The sequence below is a fragment of the Lingula anatina genome, chromosome 7 (genome assembly GCF_051362555.1).
Source record: "Lingula anatina isolate TDL-2025a chromosome 7, LinAna3.0, whole genome shotgun sequence".
Lineage (NCBI taxonomy): Eukaryota > Metazoa > Brachiopoda > Lingulata > Lingulida > Lingulidae > Lingula > Lingula anatina.
In genome coordinates, this window is record NC_141773.1 from 23,672,438 (window position 1) to 23,690,603 (window position 18,166).

The 18,166-nt window shown below is 37.4% G+C and overlaps 2 protein-coding genes and 1 long non-coding RNA gene across 6 annotated transcripts in view; 1 reads left to right on the forward strand and 2 right to left on the reverse strand.

Moving 5' to 3' along the window:
* The window catches only part of LOC106181986 (coatomer subunit delta), a 9,032-nt gene extending 2,070 nt beyond the window's left edge, over positions 1 to 6,962 (reverse strand). Inside the window, exons 1-10 of the mRNA XM_013566590.2 lie at positions 6,783 to 6,962; positions 6,203 to 6,242; positions 5,712 to 5,935; positions 4,677 to 4,856; positions 4,242 to 4,429; positions 2,405 to 2,496; positions 1,603 to 1,675; positions 988 to 1,153; positions 493 to 640; positions 9 to 117 (exon numbers count right to left, since the gene is read on the reverse strand). Of these exons, the coding sequence (XP_013422044.1) occupies positions 9 to 117; positions 493 to 640; positions 988 to 1,153; positions 1,603 to 1,675; positions 2,405 to 2,496; positions 4,242 to 4,429; positions 4,677 to 4,856; positions 5,712 to 5,935; positions 6,203 to 6,242; positions 6,783 to 6,785 (1,223 nt within the window). The 5' untranslated portion in view covers positions 6,786 to 6,962. The remainder of the gene's footprint in view (positions 1 to 8; positions 118 to 492; positions 641 to 987; positions 1,154 to 1,602; positions 1,676 to 2,404; positions 2,497 to 4,241; positions 4,430 to 4,676; positions 4,857 to 5,711; positions 5,936 to 6,202; positions 6,243 to 6,782) is intronic.
* On the reverse strand, positions 2,497 to 4,231 carry LOC147760929 (uncharacterized). The gene is made up of 2 exons (XR_015335435.1): positions 3,706 to 4,231; positions 2,497 to 2,727 (listed from the first exon to the last, which is right to left on the reverse strand). It is a non-coding gene; the product is annotated as an uncharacterized LOC147760929 (long non-coding RNA).
* Positions 6,963 to 7,254: 292 nt separating the features above from the next.
* The window catches only part of LOC106181974 (uncharacterized), a 64,549-nt gene continuing 53,637 nt past the window's right edge, over positions 7,255 to 18,166 (forward strand). The window contains exons 1-2 of one of the 4 annotated variants that reach the window (XM_087017310.1): positions 7,255 to 7,409; positions 8,933 to 9,005. In XM_087017310.1, the coding sequence (XP_086873436.1) occupies positions 8,989 to 9,005 (17 nt within the window). In that variant the 5' untranslated portion in view covers positions 7,255 to 7,409; positions 8,933 to 8,988. Of the gene's footprint in view, positions 7,410 to 8,932; positions 9,006 to 12,349; positions 12,519 to 13,612; positions 13,730 to 13,997; positions 14,292 to 18,166 lie in introns of those variants that run through there. The other 3 variants (XM_087017311.1, XM_087017315.1, XM_087017314.1) reach the window with 3 other exon arrangements.

Consider the following 18,166-nt stretch of genomic DNA (forward strand, 5'->3'; position numbering starts at 1 on the left):
ATACTTACGGTAGTGGTATGGTAATAACTACATCATTTAGTTCCATATCTTCTTGCTCCAGTGTATATTCTATGTTCACATCACACCCACTACTGGTCTCTGATGGCCAACAATTTACTGGAAAGATTGACAATGCATCATTTATTAAGTATTACTTCATCCTCATTTACTAGTCTTCTCTTATCTGTCCTTTATATTTGTTTAATAAAAACCCATCAGTTTCTTAGATGAATGGGCCACATTCGCATAAAATTAATCCTGTTGTTTTATCTGACCTGTCCAATAAACTGGACATTTTTCATCACAAAAATCTAGATGTGGACAGCCTCAGATTCTAATCACTAGCATTGTTCATAATGTATAAACGTCCTCGCACACTTTCCTCTAAACAAGAAAATGGATGTAAAATATTGTTTTCAGCAACTTGAGCATTCAATAAACAGCCAGCAGTTTTGAACCAAGGCTGTAGTTCTCTTAACACAGGTGACTTACTAGATAGAGGCATACAGCTCTCATCTTGTGTCTGGAACCTCCATTTAAGAACACCCACATCCGTCTTCATAGGGAATGACTTATCTGGGTTCTTGAGGGCTATGCAAGACTCTGAGGCAAACCGCTTTTTATCCACATTAGGATGAGTCTGGAGAAAATACAGTGAGGAAAACAGTGAAACATGCTGGCATTAATGAGAACCAACTTCTTTATGCTGCTAAAAGAGAAATTTCTGACAAAAACTGTGCTGAATTAATTTGCAATCAAATTAAAAGCATAATGTTGTATATTTTCTCTGAAACTGTGCGCTGCATTGTTTTGTTGTTGTTGTTGTTGTTGAATTAAGATGCTCAGTTTATCATGCAAAAATTTTAGACGCTGCAATAATTGGTTTTAGGCCTTTCATCTTCACCTAACCTTAACCTTAAACATATAGCAATCTTTTCTAAACTGAGCAATGCAGAACAAATCTTTCACTATACAAGCACCCCATACCTGTACTTGAATCCCTCTTTGGTCTCTATTATTGACTGCTATCTTAATTCTCCCGTATTTCTCGTCTGTGACGCGCAGTGTGACCAGACCGTGGACCTCCATGTTCTGTAGACCTCCGTCTCGCCCAGCTGTCAAATTGATCTTCTCTTCCACGTTGATGTTTACACTGCAAATAACGCACCAGTCTTAATACTTGTGCATATTGTCTACATATATATTAAAACACAAAAATAAAATTAATCATATGGAGTTTAAATGTTTAACTCACAAAATATTAGCTTCCATTTAATGCCACATAATACTAAGCTGTCTTCAGTGCAATTTGACCACTGAGGATGTTGTGCGCAAATGTAGACAGCCACATATATATTCAAGTGTCTAAGAAACCCTCCACTTTAATATACTCTTATCTACACAAAAGTCCACCCTTGTTAAGCCTTATCAATCTGTCCAACTTAATGTACTGTATGCCCAATCTTATTTGTGTGCAACTCCTCTCCCCACCCCCATGTCCAGTCTTCTGTCCAACCCCAATGTCCCTTCCCCTCCCATCCCCACCTGTCCCCAATGTCCCTGCCCCTCCCATCCCCACCTGTCCCCAATGTCCAGTCTTACCTCTCCTGGTTGACCTCTGGCACTGCTGCCCTGGACACTGCTGAGGGTTTACCTGAACTAGTGCTCACCACATCTAAAAGGTAAACGTATTAAACATTAGGAAATGTTTTCATAATAATTCCCACTGGCACTGCCCAGGAACATCTGGGCAGGAAACATCCCTGCAGTTATGTCATACTTGTGTAGTATATTAGTTTATGAATTGCTTACGCATCACACCAGGAGTCGCAATCTTGAACGTAATAAAGTAGAACTCACAACACTTGATTACTGCAAAATAAATCAAAATATTGCCCTATCTATCATCACACTGATGATTTCTTTCACCCTCATCTTCTGAAACTCGATTATTTCAAAACTGTCTTTTTTGCCTCATATTAGCGGGAAATATGTTCAGCATGACTGTTACTCAGGTGCGAAACATAATTTGGTATTAATCACTGGCAAAATGTCAAGGTGCAGGACAGAATATTTCACCAATTGTCAAACTGTGTTGTAAAAAGGTTTGTCATAATTGATTACCTTAAATAAAACTTTTACCTAAATAAAACTTGCAAATAAAGCAACAGGCATGGTAGTGGCTTTCTTTGGTCACTGACCAAACAAATATTGCATGTCTTATTAGTGAACAACTTGGCCCCGACTTAATGCTCTAGCTTTGAGAGTAAAGAGACATTTGCACAACCTAGACCATCTCAGCTACAATATACTGCTACTGACTTAAGTGAGAGGAAACTATTTCTATGGTCACCAGAGAACTATAACACAGAAATGGTAAGAAACACGTAGTAAAATTACTCACTTTGTCCCTCAGACTTCAGCTGATCTACAAACATGTCCACATCTTTAGTCTTACTGCCTAGCTTCATGGCTTTACCAGTACCAGAGGGACGACTGGAAGAGGAAAACAAGACTTTGCAGTCATCATCATGTTTAATAGCACATAGGTTCTGATTCAAATACTGCAAAGGCAAGTACACTTTAAATTTGGATGATAAAAACTATAAAACTTGATTCAATCTTCTTGCCAGTGAAAGTAAGCACAATACTCAATTAGTATAAGAGAAACTTTGCCAATACCACCTAAAAAGAGTTGACAATATACTTGAATAATTTACTGTATACCTAAGGCCACACTTTTTTATTTTTATGGATGACATCCTCTGGGTACCCCAAAATCGGTGCGAGAGGGCGAAAAAAAAAAAAACAGTCCAAAAAAAAAAAAAAACTGCTTAAGTAAAGGAATGCTGTCAGTACACAGCTGGAAACACAAATTTAACCACAGAAACACGTATCAAACTAACAATATGTCTTTATCCATGCTCTCAAAATATTAAAGCATTGTGAATACTTCGTAGAAATGTAAAAAAAAGTCATGAATTGATACTGTATACTTCATATTACCAAATCTATTTAAGGTTATTTCATGCATTCATTTGGTATAGCAATCAATAAAACAAATATCAATCAAACAGTGTGTCTTTATTTGTATTCTCAGAATATTAAAACATTTTGAACACTTCACAGAAATGTTTAAAAAATGATGCAAAGATATGCTTAATACTACCAAATCTATTAAAGGTCATTTCAGACGATGCCATTTTGTCAACTTCAACTCACACGAAGCAGCTAAACTGGCCTGTCCGACCTTCAGCCCACCAAATACCTCGACGCCCCTTGTCGACCCTTTTTTCGCTACAGAAAACCTGGTATTAATGTGCTGCTTTAAACAGAATGTCACAGAAATGTTTCGGCCGCCGCCAGCCTTTCGCACAATTGTAAAAAGGTGATATCTCCATGCCCAATATCGATGGCATACCAATCCAAAACGATGGCGCCTGTTCTCTTTATGACTTTTATTGTTGTGTAATTTGAAAGTAATCCTAGAGATGAATTTGACAGCAAAGTGGCCGCATTTCCACGTGGCAATAATACGCATGCGCAGAAAGCTCATTTCCTTGCAAATTCAATAACAACGTTTGCGACAACCGACTTCGTTGGGGGCTGGGGGGTGGGGCTTTTTTTTTTTTTTTTTTTTTTTGGAGAACGGGCGAAAATCCATGCGCGCGCAGGATGTCATCCATAAAATTAAAAAAGTGTGGCCTAAGATACAATGAAGATAAGATATAAACAAAACAAGGAGAAAATGTATCAAATTGTGCAAAACAGATCTAGAATAGAGTCTAGACCTGTGATCGAGTTTGAGTAATTGTTCTTCCTTCGCTGAACACCAGCCTGGTACATGGTAGAGAACAGGTTGTTAATGACAGTGAAGGACCTTAGACATCGACACCATCATCATCCTTTGCCCTTGGGCAGAATGGCAGTAGTAGCAGCATGTTTAGACCAGGTCCCAGTTTCATCAAAAAAATTCAGTCAGGTTCCTTGACTAAGAAGTTAATTCCCAAGGTTACATGGTCACAACTTAACCTATCAGGAGCAGTGTTACAGCACACTCATGGAAATCCTAGTCAACTATGCCAGGGAACTGACTTTTTACCCTTTTTTTCTTTTCTTTTTTTTTTTTTTGTGAATCTGGGGCCAGATTTGTTTCTGTCTCATGATACACAAGTCAGCAATAGTAAAAATTGAATAATGTCACAGGAATATGCAATAATTTCTAGAAAAGTTCCACTTACGCTGGAGGAGTATAGGCAGGTTTGGTTGGTTCTGGAAGTGCCGTCTCCATGACAGATGAGCTGGAGCGGAAGTCGCTGCTTCCAATCCCTTTATATGCTGGTCCTCCACGCTTGGTATTCTCCCTCTTCTGTTGTTGGAGTTCTTTTGCTCTCTTACGCATCTGTTCCTTGGCTTCTCTTTCTTGTGTCTAGAAATAACAGGTTTTAAGCTTTTACCTTCATTTATAAGTGTCCAAGTCAATGTTCACTTGTCCCAAGATGTGATCTACAGTAGATGAAAATTGATCAAAACAACTCTTAAATGTGCACTTGTCCTATCAGATCAGTGATGATGAATAACCCCACTCTCAATAAGACCATAAAACTGTACTATTTGTCTGACAGCTGGACTTCAATCCCAGACTCTCATTAAGACCATTAAAGATATGTTTTTACCTGTCTGACAGCCTGGAACACCTTCTCTTCATGTGAGTCCATCTCAGTAAAGGTCCTGATCTGGGCGAGGTTGACGCTCTCTCTGTATCCCAGTGCCACTATCTCATCAAAGGCAAAGATCAGTGGGAATGCTTGGTCAACTATCTCTGACTCCTCCATGGCTCGGCAGTACTCTGGGATCTGCAATTCAAATATATATATATATATATATATATATACAGCTTATAAATACTAGGAAGAGTGAAATGTGGTCCCTTACTGGCTTACTCATCTTACAGCAGTTAATGTAATTTTGCCTCAAAATGAGAAATAAGCCAAACAAATTCTCTGACATCTAGACAAATTGAATGCAAGGGTATGAGTAAGTGTCAAGCCAATTTCTATCTGCTCATTTTCAATACCAATTGAATAGGGGTCAGTTTACTAAACAGAAACAATTGGTGGGCATGATAATTTTTTGCATCAAGGTCAATTTCATCTATAAAGGACTAAATCTGTAGTTTAAGATCTCGCTTACAAACAATGCTGTCTTTTCTCTTTAAGTTTGCCTCATATTAGCGGGAAATGTGTTCAGCATGACTGTTGTCTCAGGTGCGAAACAGTTTGGTGATAATCATAGGCAAACACGATATTGCTCATAAAGTAACAACCTGGCTTTTGCACTAAGTACAAGATGTCAAAATATTGAGGATATAGTTTTCACCACTTTAAATGTATATATCATTATTCAAAGCACATATTTTTATGGGGCAATATCAAGCCTTGATCAAACTAAGTGCAAATATTATATAAAGACCAATATGATGGGGGAAGCAAAAGATTTTTACAATGATTCTTCCAAATCTGATGAAATGAAAATGTGTCGTCTAAAACTAAAATGCATCAGTGAGGATCCTGGGAATAAAACAATTAAGAAAATGAATTAATAATAATAATAATTTACTGTCATATTTATACATAAAATTATAAAATGAAAATTGATCTAATTTGTCGATAAAATGAAATACAACAGAATAATTAAAATCCATTACTTACAACTCTGGCAAATAATCTCAAGGTCTCTAGATCCTCTAGGATATTGCTGGCCTTAGTGGTGATAAGCAGCATGTACAGTTTCTCCAGGGGCTGGTACACGTAGCGCACACTCTCCGTCTCCACAAAGGTGTGCTGTTTCCCTGTATTCATCAGTTTGGGGAAGGCTGCCAGCAGACCCTCGATCCTGGACCTGGTCATCTCCACAAACTGACGGGAGATTATGGCTGAAAAGGGAAACATTGAAAACTTTTAAATAAACATTTAAGGGAGTTTTTGGCAGCTCATATGACCCATAAAAAGTCTTTTAAACAGCTCCTGTGAGTTATTTTCAATTTCCTTTCAGTTTTATTTAGTAATGTAGATATGAAAAAAAAGTTTAATATTAGCCCTGTGTAGTACAGTTTAAGTGATAAATCAGACCTCACCACTACTTCAAGTATAGCCATAGTTTGTCATTACAAAAAAAAAAAAAAAAAAAAAAAAAAACTCACCCTTGCCTGTCTTGTTACAGACAGCAGCTGCCAAAAGCACCTGTAACAGATAGTGAATCTCGTTATTGTGTATAAGTTAATTATCATTATACATACATACATAAGACTGGTGAAATAAAAGTGTGGCATTGTTGACTTAAGTTGTTTTTCTCATCAACCCATGCCTGATCCTAAACTCAGATTTTATAGCTGCCATGCTGACACAGTTCTTTGATTAAAGACAAAGTGGAGTCATGTACTGATGAGTTTTACATTTGGAAACATTAGCAATAATAAAAACAAGTGGATGTCAAATTTAGAACATCTTCAGGAAAGAGATTGATCACTACCCTTCTGCTTTCAAACACTGCCTTTATTAAGGAACTAAAATAATTTCAAATTTTCAAACGGATCACAACCTTAAGTTATTCGCTTGATCGTTCAGAAAGAGAGTCAAATATTCATTCGTGGCAATGAATGATCCGACCTTCGTTCTAACAAGTGGCTTTGATCATTTTAACAAGCCGGTACGTCTTTCAGCATTAATTTCTATATATTTTCCCTATGCATACATCAGATTTTAATTTGCCAATATGCTTACCATTATGATATCTGTTTTTTCGCAGTATAACGCTTCAAGTCAGTTTAGATATGTTGCAAGTCGACTAAACTTCTGTCATCGGCGTGGACTTCCAACTCATCCGACCAACATGGCGGCGGCCACGTATAACTATAATATCATTCCGCTTTAAGTGAATAAACCTCCAAATCTATGAAAATATGCACACCATTCCCTAGAGCAAACAAAAATGCTTCCATTTAAATGGTTTTTATCATAACAGAACTGATTCTTTATTTATTATGCAACTGTATCTATAAATTTTGAGGACTAGTCTTTTGATATTATTTTCCGGCGTAGTACTCACAACAAGTAATACGCGTGTATATATTTAGCACATATCACAATAAACTAATAAGCAAAATGGTTTATGATAAAAAATTTGTATTGGATTTTATAAAATACTTTATGTTAAGATATTATTCTGGGTTTCATTACTCAAAAATTGTGATTTTATAATGTCAAACACAGACATTTTACTCGCATTACTTTATAGTCACGTGACTCACCAGACGGGTCAAAATGGCTTCCGGACCGGAATGCTAGGTGTGATCGGAAGAAAATATTGGTTTATTTCTTATTTGCGAAATACTTGTTTTATTTACTAAGGTGAGTAGTAAGTCCAAATTATTACTTTTGTGGTTAGTATGAACGGTTGTCAATATCTTAGTTCTGTAGTCGATTGTGACGCTATAAATTCCCAACGGCGGGGCTATCATGCTGTGCCAATATTGGGAGTTTTTGTCATGTTAGAGATATCACATTGTTAAATAAGTAGACTGTGTGTGGGTGTCTGGAATCTCACGTGCCACGATGTCACTCACTGCACCTTGAATTGACTCCAAATATTAACTGGAAATTATAACCAGATTGAATAACAGCAACTCGTCTTGCCCTATTTCTGTTTGTGCTACTTTGTGTTGATGGAACACCTCATTGTCATACCTGGTATATGGCAGATACCTAGCACAGATTGTTTTTTCATGAAAATTTTCCATTTAAGTCGAATCATGATGGATCAGTTCATTATTCTCATAGAATGAAGTGTGTATACACCCCAAAAATCATCACTTAAGGCTTGAATAAAAGCTGATATGAATTTATTGTGCAAAACAGTCACATTTTAGAATCCAGTGGTTGTTAGAAGTAATAATAAATGAAATTACAAAAAAATTAAGTGGAAAAGTAAGAATCGCATGAAGCTTTATAGTTTATATTCATTTGAAAGATTTGTGTGCATTTAAGGTAAAGGATAAGGCACTTGATCAAGCTAGGCAAAACAAATGAAATAATAATAATAATGATTATTGTACTGTAGGTTTTTAATATACTATCTAAACTGTCTTAAACCATTAAGAATTGTTTGCATTTTTATTAGCATCAGCCTGGTTGAGTGCAGTGAACATATTGACTGGAGACTCATCAATACAGTTATGACTCATCATTGCCACACACGGTTAGAATATCTGAATGTATTATGTCCCATTTTACCCATATATTGATCAAACTTTTGAAATGTCCTGAACAGTCTTAGTGGTCAAGAATAAGGTATAAACAATAAAGTGGGAATTGGTTGTTTTTATCTTTGCACTGCCCCTGATAATTCCAAGCAGGCTGCACTAGATTTTTTCAGTGTTCCATTGCCACATTTTTTCATAATCAATATTGCTATAATGGATGTTGAACGAATGTGGCATGGCATTTTTTGCATTCATTGCACCTAATGCATTAACATATATATGAGTGCATTGTACTTATTTCTTGTGATTCATCTAAATCAGTTGAGTCAAGTTGCAGTGACCCAGGACACTTGTACCAAGGCTGGTGTATAAGAGAACATTAACATACATAGTAAATACATTACAAGCAATTAAGTTTTATTCGTTTTGTAGAGGAGAATAAAGATGATCGGGAAACTCAGCATTAGTTCATTACTTACTTTTATAGTAAGGCACAGAGCCCTTGATTGGTGGAAATGTTTTGATATCATGTCATTATGGAACTCATATTGCTAGAAAGGTGATTAAGTGATATATGTAAAATAGGTGTGAATGTCTCATCTATAAAACAAAAGAGACAGTGTTAGCTATTGTTGAGAATCCTGTATGTTACAGTATGTTTTCTCATTTCAGAGCAGTGAGAGACAGTGAAGATATGGCAAAGATCCTGGAATCTGATATTGATTAGAATGGCCACAGGAGGGATGTAAGTGAATAGTTTTATACTTCATTCATAATCCTTGCTCAGGGCCCCTATTTCAGTACACAGGCCCTGTTCACAGCAGTAATTGAGGGGACAGGAGATTGGAGAGAGGGCTGAAGTCTCCAGAGGATTTCACATTGCTGATTGAAAAAGAAAATATATTTAACTAGTAATATATTATTTAGTGCTCTTTTTTAGATCATTAGCTTGTCTTTGATATAGAACAAAATATGGTTTGGATGCATTAATAGTGATGGTAGTAATTATTATAAAATTTTGAAATAGAAAATTATAAAAGCAGTGCTCATTGCCCCCTGCCTGATCAATAGGACACCAAGCATTACATGGATGTGTATATATCAGTAATGGTATCTTGTGTAGCCTGTGTTCTACCATCAGTAACAGATGGACCTGTAAAGAGGGATACAGACCAGATTGCATAGTGATGGGAATTGTATTGTTCTTATACAACATTATTGACGGGATCAGCTCTGGTGAGAGTGCAAAAAGAAGGAGATTGATTTGCATTGCATTAATTGTGGCATTTGAAGGTCGCAAACTCAATTACATAAGTTCAGATTATGGCAGAGATTATGATTTTATTGATTGATTTTTTTTTTCAGAAAAGTAACAGTGACATGTACACTTTCTGGGACAGTAGATTAGACCCAATACATTAGGTGTTATGATATATATTGATCAATGAATAATAATCATTATCATTTTTGTATCTGTGTTGAATCTTGCTGAATATTTTTGTCAGTATCTGTATGGTAGAAATGCCATGAAAAGTTTTCCCAGGCCTAGCTACCTCTGTCTAATATTCTAATCCTAAATGTCTTAGCCCTGTGTGTGATCATTTGGTTATAGAATGAGAGAGAAAAAACATAAAAGAACCTTAGAATTTTATTTTAGTCTCTAAATGACTGTAGATTTTATTTCTAAGATTTTAATATTCTGTGCATAAAAAGTGAGAGGCTGTATTAAAAGAGCTGAAAAGTGTATTTGGTGTTTATCAATCAGATTCAAATTGTATGAGTCATTTGCCAGCAGGGACTCTTGTTTTATAGGGACTTATTTATGGATGCATGAAAATATTCTTCCAAAAACAACATAAGAATACCAGTCAGTGTTCCAGTATCATGTTTACAGCATATTAAAGACTGTGATGGATTGTTGGGCAGGGTTAGGGTGGAAGCAGTGAATACTGCATTGGTTATTTACTAGTATTTGTTGTTTCCATACCACATTGGATATTTACTAATACTTGTTGTTTCCATGTTCTATGACCACATGACTTTTATATGACTTCATGTCAGGCAAGGATCAAGTTTTGTACATATAGCCTGTATGAAAATCATTAGGCATCGAATTAAGATAATGTAACTTTCTTTCTGTAGTCTTGTGCCTATGTGATACAAAGTGCCTCAATGGTTGCAACTATTTCAGTGCGGACAGTAAAAGTATGAAAAAATGCACACTTTTGTCCTGTTTCAAGTAAAAAATTATTTAAAAAAGAAATTAAGAAACTGGAGAGTTCTTAAAGAATATGACGTATTATATTTCATGCAAAGAAAATTATAGTTAACACTTGAGCAGTTTATGTGCTTGGCGAGAGGGTAGCATGTCAGCACACCATGTAGTGTTATATAGCAGGAAGAGAGACAAACATACCGGACATCCTCATACATATTTGATAGTGCCGACATGATGCCTGAGGTTAGCTAAAGGTCTTGAATACATCAACTTCCTTCCTTTCTTTCCCTTGCCTATAAATGGAAGGAAATGAGGGAATATAGAAATTAAAGTCCACAATAAATTTGAAAGTTTTCACCATACATTTGGACCACCTAGATGTATTTGAACTTGGCCAAGAGGGTTTTGTTCATGTGCATCATGTTCCTTCTCTTTTAAGCAATTTTATATTTGGTTTTCTTTGCGTGTTATATGCCAATTATCTAAGCTGTTGGGTTGGAGACAAATGGGTTTGTTAACCAGAATGACGTTATTTTGAAATTCAGTGAAGATGCAACTTGGCAGAAAATTGCTGGAGGGAAGGATGAGCCAGTCACTTGAGCATGAAAAGAATTCTTGTGCACCTCTATTTAACACCTTGCCTGTATTTCTCTGGGCAATCCCACTAGTTTAATTAAAGGACATTTCCAGAGGGGCCTTTTAGTTTGCACACCCCGCGACCCTGCTACTAGAATAGATCTAAATGTAGAGTGATTTGTATTCAACTCTAGTGTTTTGTGTTGCAAGAATACATCAGGAGCTACCTGTCACCTTGTTTAGATGTACATATAGCTGTACCAAAATATGTGTATCTAAGAGTTATAAGCAAATTGTTGTGTTAAGAAATGAATTAAGATTTTTTTTTTAATTTAAATTTTACTTGATTTATAGTTTCAACTTTAAAGAGTGAGGGAGGCGCAACAGTTTAAGAGCTTGTATCACTTGTTTTTAACACTAATAAAAAAGGTACTGCTTATTGTTGTGATAGGACACATTAATGTATGCCAGACAGCACCAGAGCATATTGTCCTGTGTGGATCCTTTGGCACTTTATACAGGCCTTTTGAGGAGTAGAAGGGGGCCTGTAGAAACAACCCAAAATTTAAACTAGATTTTTTTAGCAAACTCTATGGTTAAAAGGTCCACCTTTTCATAAAATGCCCCCCCCCCCCTTTCCCCGGATACAGCTGACTAAAGGTCCATAATCATTAAATTACCATGTAAATTCCACACAGTAGTGTCTGCTCATCATTGATTCTATAGCTACACAAGATAGTAAAGCTGTTCTTATACCACAAAGGGATCTTGATTTCAACAATCTCTTCAAAATGCTCTTAGCTACACCAAGATTTCAATGGTCCTGTTTCCTACTGTCTCAAATCACTTAGTTCAGTGACAGACACTGGTGACAGACAGGTTGTGTTAAGTGACATTTAGAGGACTACAGTGGTTAAAGCTGAGTGGTAGTAGAGACTTCAAAAGTCTGTCTCGTCTTAATTCTTATCTTGGTGGTGCCGTCAGACTGTCACAAATGACTTAACCAGGTCATCAAAATGCTCCAAAAGGGGTTGAAATAGTTTGAAGACGATAATCTGCTGTAGTCAGACTATGAGACCATTCCCAGACCCTGTTGTACTAACCGTGGATCGATCTATCTCCAAGGGGAATCTCGCTATATTGCAGTCAACATGCCAGACATCTAAGCTGCTTAAGCTGAAAACAATTTTCTAGTAGCAAGAAACCCCTCGGAGATGGATCGATCCTGTTAGATTGATCTAGGTATGGGAACCCAGTCTATGTCTGCTGTAGCCAGTATGTGGCTGTTCCATCTTCTCTCTTTCTACTGTTGACCCTGTGGCCTTATTGATTTTGTGTTGTCTGTGAGCTAAAGAAAGAACTGTTGTGTTGACTTGTTCAGTGGGGCGTGGGGTTGATTGGAGTAGAGTTCATGGGTGGGACATGGAAGACGCTGTAGGAGGCGAGAACATCCATGGCTGTCAGGTGAGGGTTGCTATATTAATGGTAGGTCAGGGTTGGTGTTAACTGCCTTATGTACCATTTGTACTTGATGGTCAGTAATCAGTAGTAATATTCCAGAGGTTCTGCAAAGCAGGTGTTGAGGTACATAGTGCATATGTTAAAATTGGGGCACCTGAGATATTCAGAGGATATCTGTTTACTAAGTACCCTTACTCTTACTAAGCTTACCAATAAGGTGTGTGTGTGTGTGTGTGTGTGTGTGTGTGTGTGTGTGTGTGTGTGTGTGTGTGTGTGTGTGTGTGTGTGTGTGTGTGTGTGTGTGTGTGTCACAGTCAGTGTGTGCATGTGTGTGTGTGTGTGTCATAGTATGCGCGTGTGTGTGTGTTTGGCAGGAAGGGTAATACAGGTGATGTACTGAAGATGTGGTAAAGAATGCTTACATAGCAGATGAAGTGTGACGCAGACAGTATACATTGTGCACTTTATCTTTAGGTCAGTTTACCTCTGTGTGTGTGTGTGTGTGTGTTTGTTTGCATGTGTGGGGGTGTATAATATGATGGGGAATCCAGTACATCCCCACTTTTGGTACGTGTCACCTTGTACTTCTTCCTTCTATCAATACAAACCATGCTGATCACTGGCACAGGTCAATCCAAATATAAATATCAGTTATTTAATGTTATGTTGTTGTACTTCACTGGCTGACCATGTGGTGGAAGGTGTGTGTGTTTCTGTTTCCTTCCACCAGGTGTGTCTGTCTGTTAGATTGAATACAACAGGTATGTATATACTAACACATGGACCTGTGTGTTTATATGTCTGGCCTGTATTTATCTAAGAGACAAAACCCCTGTATAGAAATAAGTACACATGTTTGTGTTGATATGTCACATTTATTATTTTATTACTGAGTGATTAAACACGTTCATGTTGTGAGAGTTTTCATAGCAGTGCACATTGTATGTTTTGAGTGGGCAGTAGGGGTGTCAGGGTGGGTGCTAGGGGGGTGTCAGGGTGGGTGCTAGGGGGGCGTCAGGGTGGGTGCTAGGGGGGCGTCAGGGTGGGGGTGGATGAAGCACCTGGCTATTTTGTACAATTATATTGTCACCTCACCTGCCAAACTGCTGCCATTCATTCATTCTCCCACCTGACACAGGTAGCTGAGCTAGGTGTGATTGGAGTGTTATTACACTGGATATGTTACTCTGTACAGAAAGTCTCCACTAAGACAGGTAGGCTGTGGCTATTTTTTATGGAATTTTGGTATGAGAAGTTTGAGAAATTTAGAATACCATTGCAATAGTCCTTGGTATTATATTCAAATAGTAAGCAATATAAATCTCAGGTGATAGCAATATGCAGGAATAAAATAGGAAATAAAATGTTTAGATCAATTATAACTTCAAGTGGACTAATCAGAATTATTCTGTATCGGAGTGGACCAAAATATCAGTCTAAAAGCTGAGATATGTTTTAGGATATGTGTGAAGCCAGTACTAGTATATTTCAAGTGCTATATGGCACTGGGGGGTCTTGTACAGGTGACTGCAGGTGACCACTGACACCCTGCTGTTATCACACCAATTAGAGGCAGCCTACTTTCAATTAAGGCAGACACATTAAGGGTGATTACAGTGGTCATTAGTCTATCTGGGTCACATACCTGCATTCCTCAGCCAGGCTTCAGGTCACTTAACGGGCAGTTGGGGAGGATGAAGATGATGGAGAGAAGGCTTTGAGGTGGACCACAGGAGATTTTGGCTGAGAAACTGAAAATTATTTCATTGATTGTCTGTAAGTTGGTTTGGATTGGGTTGAGATTCCAGAATAAATGAGACAATTATGTTGTAGATTACAGTAGATTCAGAATACAGCTTATGCTGTCCAGGTATGGTGAAAAAGATGACATAGTTTGATGTAATGAAGGAGGTCATTTGTAAGAGGTGTATCGTCTATTAACATTTTCTTTAGAAAGAAGAGAAGCAGCTCTTAATACAACACATGCTGCTCTGGTTGTATGCTACAGGTTTTGATAAAAAAGAATCAATGTAGAATAGATATCAGTATTACTGTCATTCACTGAGGATGGGAATCTTCGTTACGGGTGTTTTAGAGTGTAAAACTACATGAATAGACTGAATGGCTTTAGATAGTGTTACATAAATTTGTAACACATTTTGTCAGTTTATTGTGTTGTATATAAAGCAAATTGGTAGAAAATAGTGAGGCAGTATACTAGAGATAACAGTGCACCAGTGGAATACTCAAGATTTCCTGTCCATATCTCTCTCTCTCTCTCTCTCTCTCTCTCTCTCTCTCTCTCTCTCTCTCTCTCTCTCTCACACACACACACTTTGTCACTTTCTCTCTCCTCTGGTAGAAGGTGTAGATACCCTAGTAGTATATATATATATATATTGGTACATCTGCATGCTTGACACAGTTAATGTTTCATGAGTCACTTCTTTTTCCACAACAGGTGCACATCAACCCTGCACATACTTCAGTTATACATCTCTGGGGCCACAGCGTAGACCCACTCAAGCGTGAACATGTATTATCTGCCTGTTGTGAATATTTCATGTTACACAATCAGTGTCTCGGGTAAAAAAATAAGGGCAGAGTTTTAGCAGTGTTTGCATTTTAGATGAAAACTAATGCAGAGATTTTTGTAGGTGCTTGAAAGTTTGTTTTTTAATCAGGGGAGGAGGGGGGTGGGCAGGAAAAATTGTAAAAAGAAAAAGAAATTGATGCCTAAAGTCAGCATTCAGTACATAACAAGAACCAGGATACTGGGCTAAGATAACCCTGCTTGTTAAAGATGGTTCAAATGATTTGGTAACAAGGTGAAAGCCTGGAATCTATTTTTATACACAACCAGTGAGAATCACTTTGTATAAGAATTCCAGGCAGGTGTGAATTTTATTGAGATTCATTGCACATTGATAGTTGTTTATTTCTTCACTGATATTTGTACCAGTGATATCTGTGCACTAAGTATAACTCTCTGAAGGAACTCCCTGGTGTTCCCATAGCTAATGTCACCTACAGAATACAAAATACTGCTGACATGACATGTTTTATTATTGAGATTATGATACAGTGTTATGTCAGGCAACAGTTTTGTTTTTTGTTAGCATTTTAGAAATAACTTACCCAGCCTTAAACCATCATTTGTTACAAACACTGAGTACACTGTGGACTACATCAAGGGGTTTATGGGATAATGCAGTTTCGCTGAGCCAGTAAAGATTGCAAAGACTAATGGGAGACTTAATTTTTATCATAAGAATAAAATGATCATTTACAGTAGGCTCTATTGTTTCTATGATATGTTGTTCTCTCATGAGGTAAGTTAGACCTGTTTGGATCTCAAGTACTCTTTATCTGAATATGGCTTTGGTAGACAAAACAGCTAAGGGACTACTTTCTCCTAATTCTGCCAGTGTTCTGATGCACTTACATCATAATTTCTTGTCTAGTTTCTTCTGCCCTTGAAACTTTGTTTTTTAAGTACCATATTTTATCAGGTTGTGCATTCTTGATGTGTTTGACAGATACACAAAACTAACCAGTTGGAAATGAAGCCATTTTTGTCAAGCTGACTCTATAAATTGAACAGAAAACGTATTGTGTATCCTTTTCAGTCATTTAGTACCCTATTGTTGGGGAGGAATTTGAGTGAACCATGCCAATTTGCTCCCATTAAAGCTTTGTCTGTCTGTCAGCTTTGTAAAGAGAGGTGTTTTTATGCTTGAAACCAGATATGTTTTGACAGTTTCTTCGTGAAGGTATTCTACCAGCACCCTGAAAATCACAGGGTACTGGAAACTGAGATCCCTGAATGTACTGGGTATGTATTGGAAACTAAGACCCCATTTCCAGAGATTAGATCGACCTAACTCCCTGGGGGTTCACGCTAAATAGCTGTCAGCCGGGCAGACACGAAAGTTAATTACCCCCTTACAGCTTGTAGTAGGCGGAACGGACATTTAAGCCGGATTATCTGACAGTAACCTAGTGAGACTCCCCGCGGGGATAGATCGATCTAAAAGCTCTGGGAATACAGCCTAAGCCACCAGGGGATAGGTGCAGCGTTAAATCTAATACGCAGCTTAAAATTTGTAGCAAATAGTATGAAAATCTCTCTTAAAACATGAGAATTTAAAAAAAATAAGTATCAGCTCCAAAATTTTTTTTTTCTTTAACAAAGATATGCCATACATAATAGCAGATGCTAGAAGTGCAACCTACTGGTTTGGCAGTGTGATATTAGTGAGATGGGGATAAGCAGCTTTAACAACACAAATGACTGCTATCAGCAGTCTGATATCAAGGCAATAGACACAGAAAGTGAAAACCTCTGGCTAGACCTGTTATATAACTAACACAGGGGAAGAATGCCCTTATCTTCATGGTACATGTATTGGCCCAGAGCTATATCTTACAGCAATCCTCTTGAGTGAGTGTGTGCGTGCGCGTGCATGCATGTGTGCATGCATGTATGTGTGTTTGTCCTCATACTTATCTTTTTTACCTTTAAATGGTTTGAAAATACTTCGAACTTGGGCCATGATATCAGAAAATCTTTTTCCTAGCATCTTCAGTTCTCTAGTAGTTCAGAAGTGTGGTGGTCTCTGTGGGTTTTATACATGTATATTGAATTTGATAACAGTTGGGCTTTGTAACAGCCCATTAAAACAAATCCTAAGAGATTTAGAAGGCAAAGGAGATAGCTGAGATGAAAGGTCTAGTTGTTGTAGTCTATGGTATACAGTGTATTACTGAGATTGGTTTTCTATGAAGGTAATTGAATTAGGATGTGTGGATGGTGACTTTGGAAAAGGCTATCACTGAAGTGGTATCTTTTTACTGGTAAATGTCTTCTATTGTTGTAAGTATGGGCATTGTCTACTCTGGGTGAGTTATGGGTGGAAGCAAGGAGTACAAAGAGATAGCTTGGGGTAAATTTTGATGGAAAGAGTACTGTAACCTTTCTGTTGTTGAACTCTCAATACTTGGATTAGCCTCTAATTTAGATTAAGTGATAGATGTGGTGTCTCTTTATTACATAGTTTTCAGTCATTTATCCCCAGGTAGATATTTTAGTTCTAGACCCAGGCTAAAGATGGTTTTGGCCGACACAAGGAGGGACTGTTTTCATAACCTTTGCAATTTTCAGAAATTGATATTTTTTTTTAATGAGGAAGAACTTGAACCCAGCCTGTATCATGGTAGAGAACCCAGTAGTGCCTTGCTCAGATACTACTACTACACCTTGTCAGTCCCAGGTGAGCAGCTTTGTCTACAGGCAGGTAGAGGTCAGGGGTCAGTTTACAGCCTGCTTATGACAAATAGACGGAGAAAGTGAAACCTCTGATGATTCATGTAACTTTTAATCATCAAGTTTCTTTATCACACTCCAAGTGAGTGTCCAGTAATGTTCAGTTAGGAGCCGTACTGACCACAGTATAACCTAATAGATCACACAGTTCACTTGAAGCAGATAATGTGAGAGCAGAGTTTTGATTTAAGATAATCATCTATAACTATCCAGTGGTTTAGATAAGGTATGCACAGGTAAGCATTTAATGTTGTGTAAATTTTTTTTTTAATTTTCTATTGACTATTTGATAAAGTAATCATCAACAATTTCGGCTTTCACCATG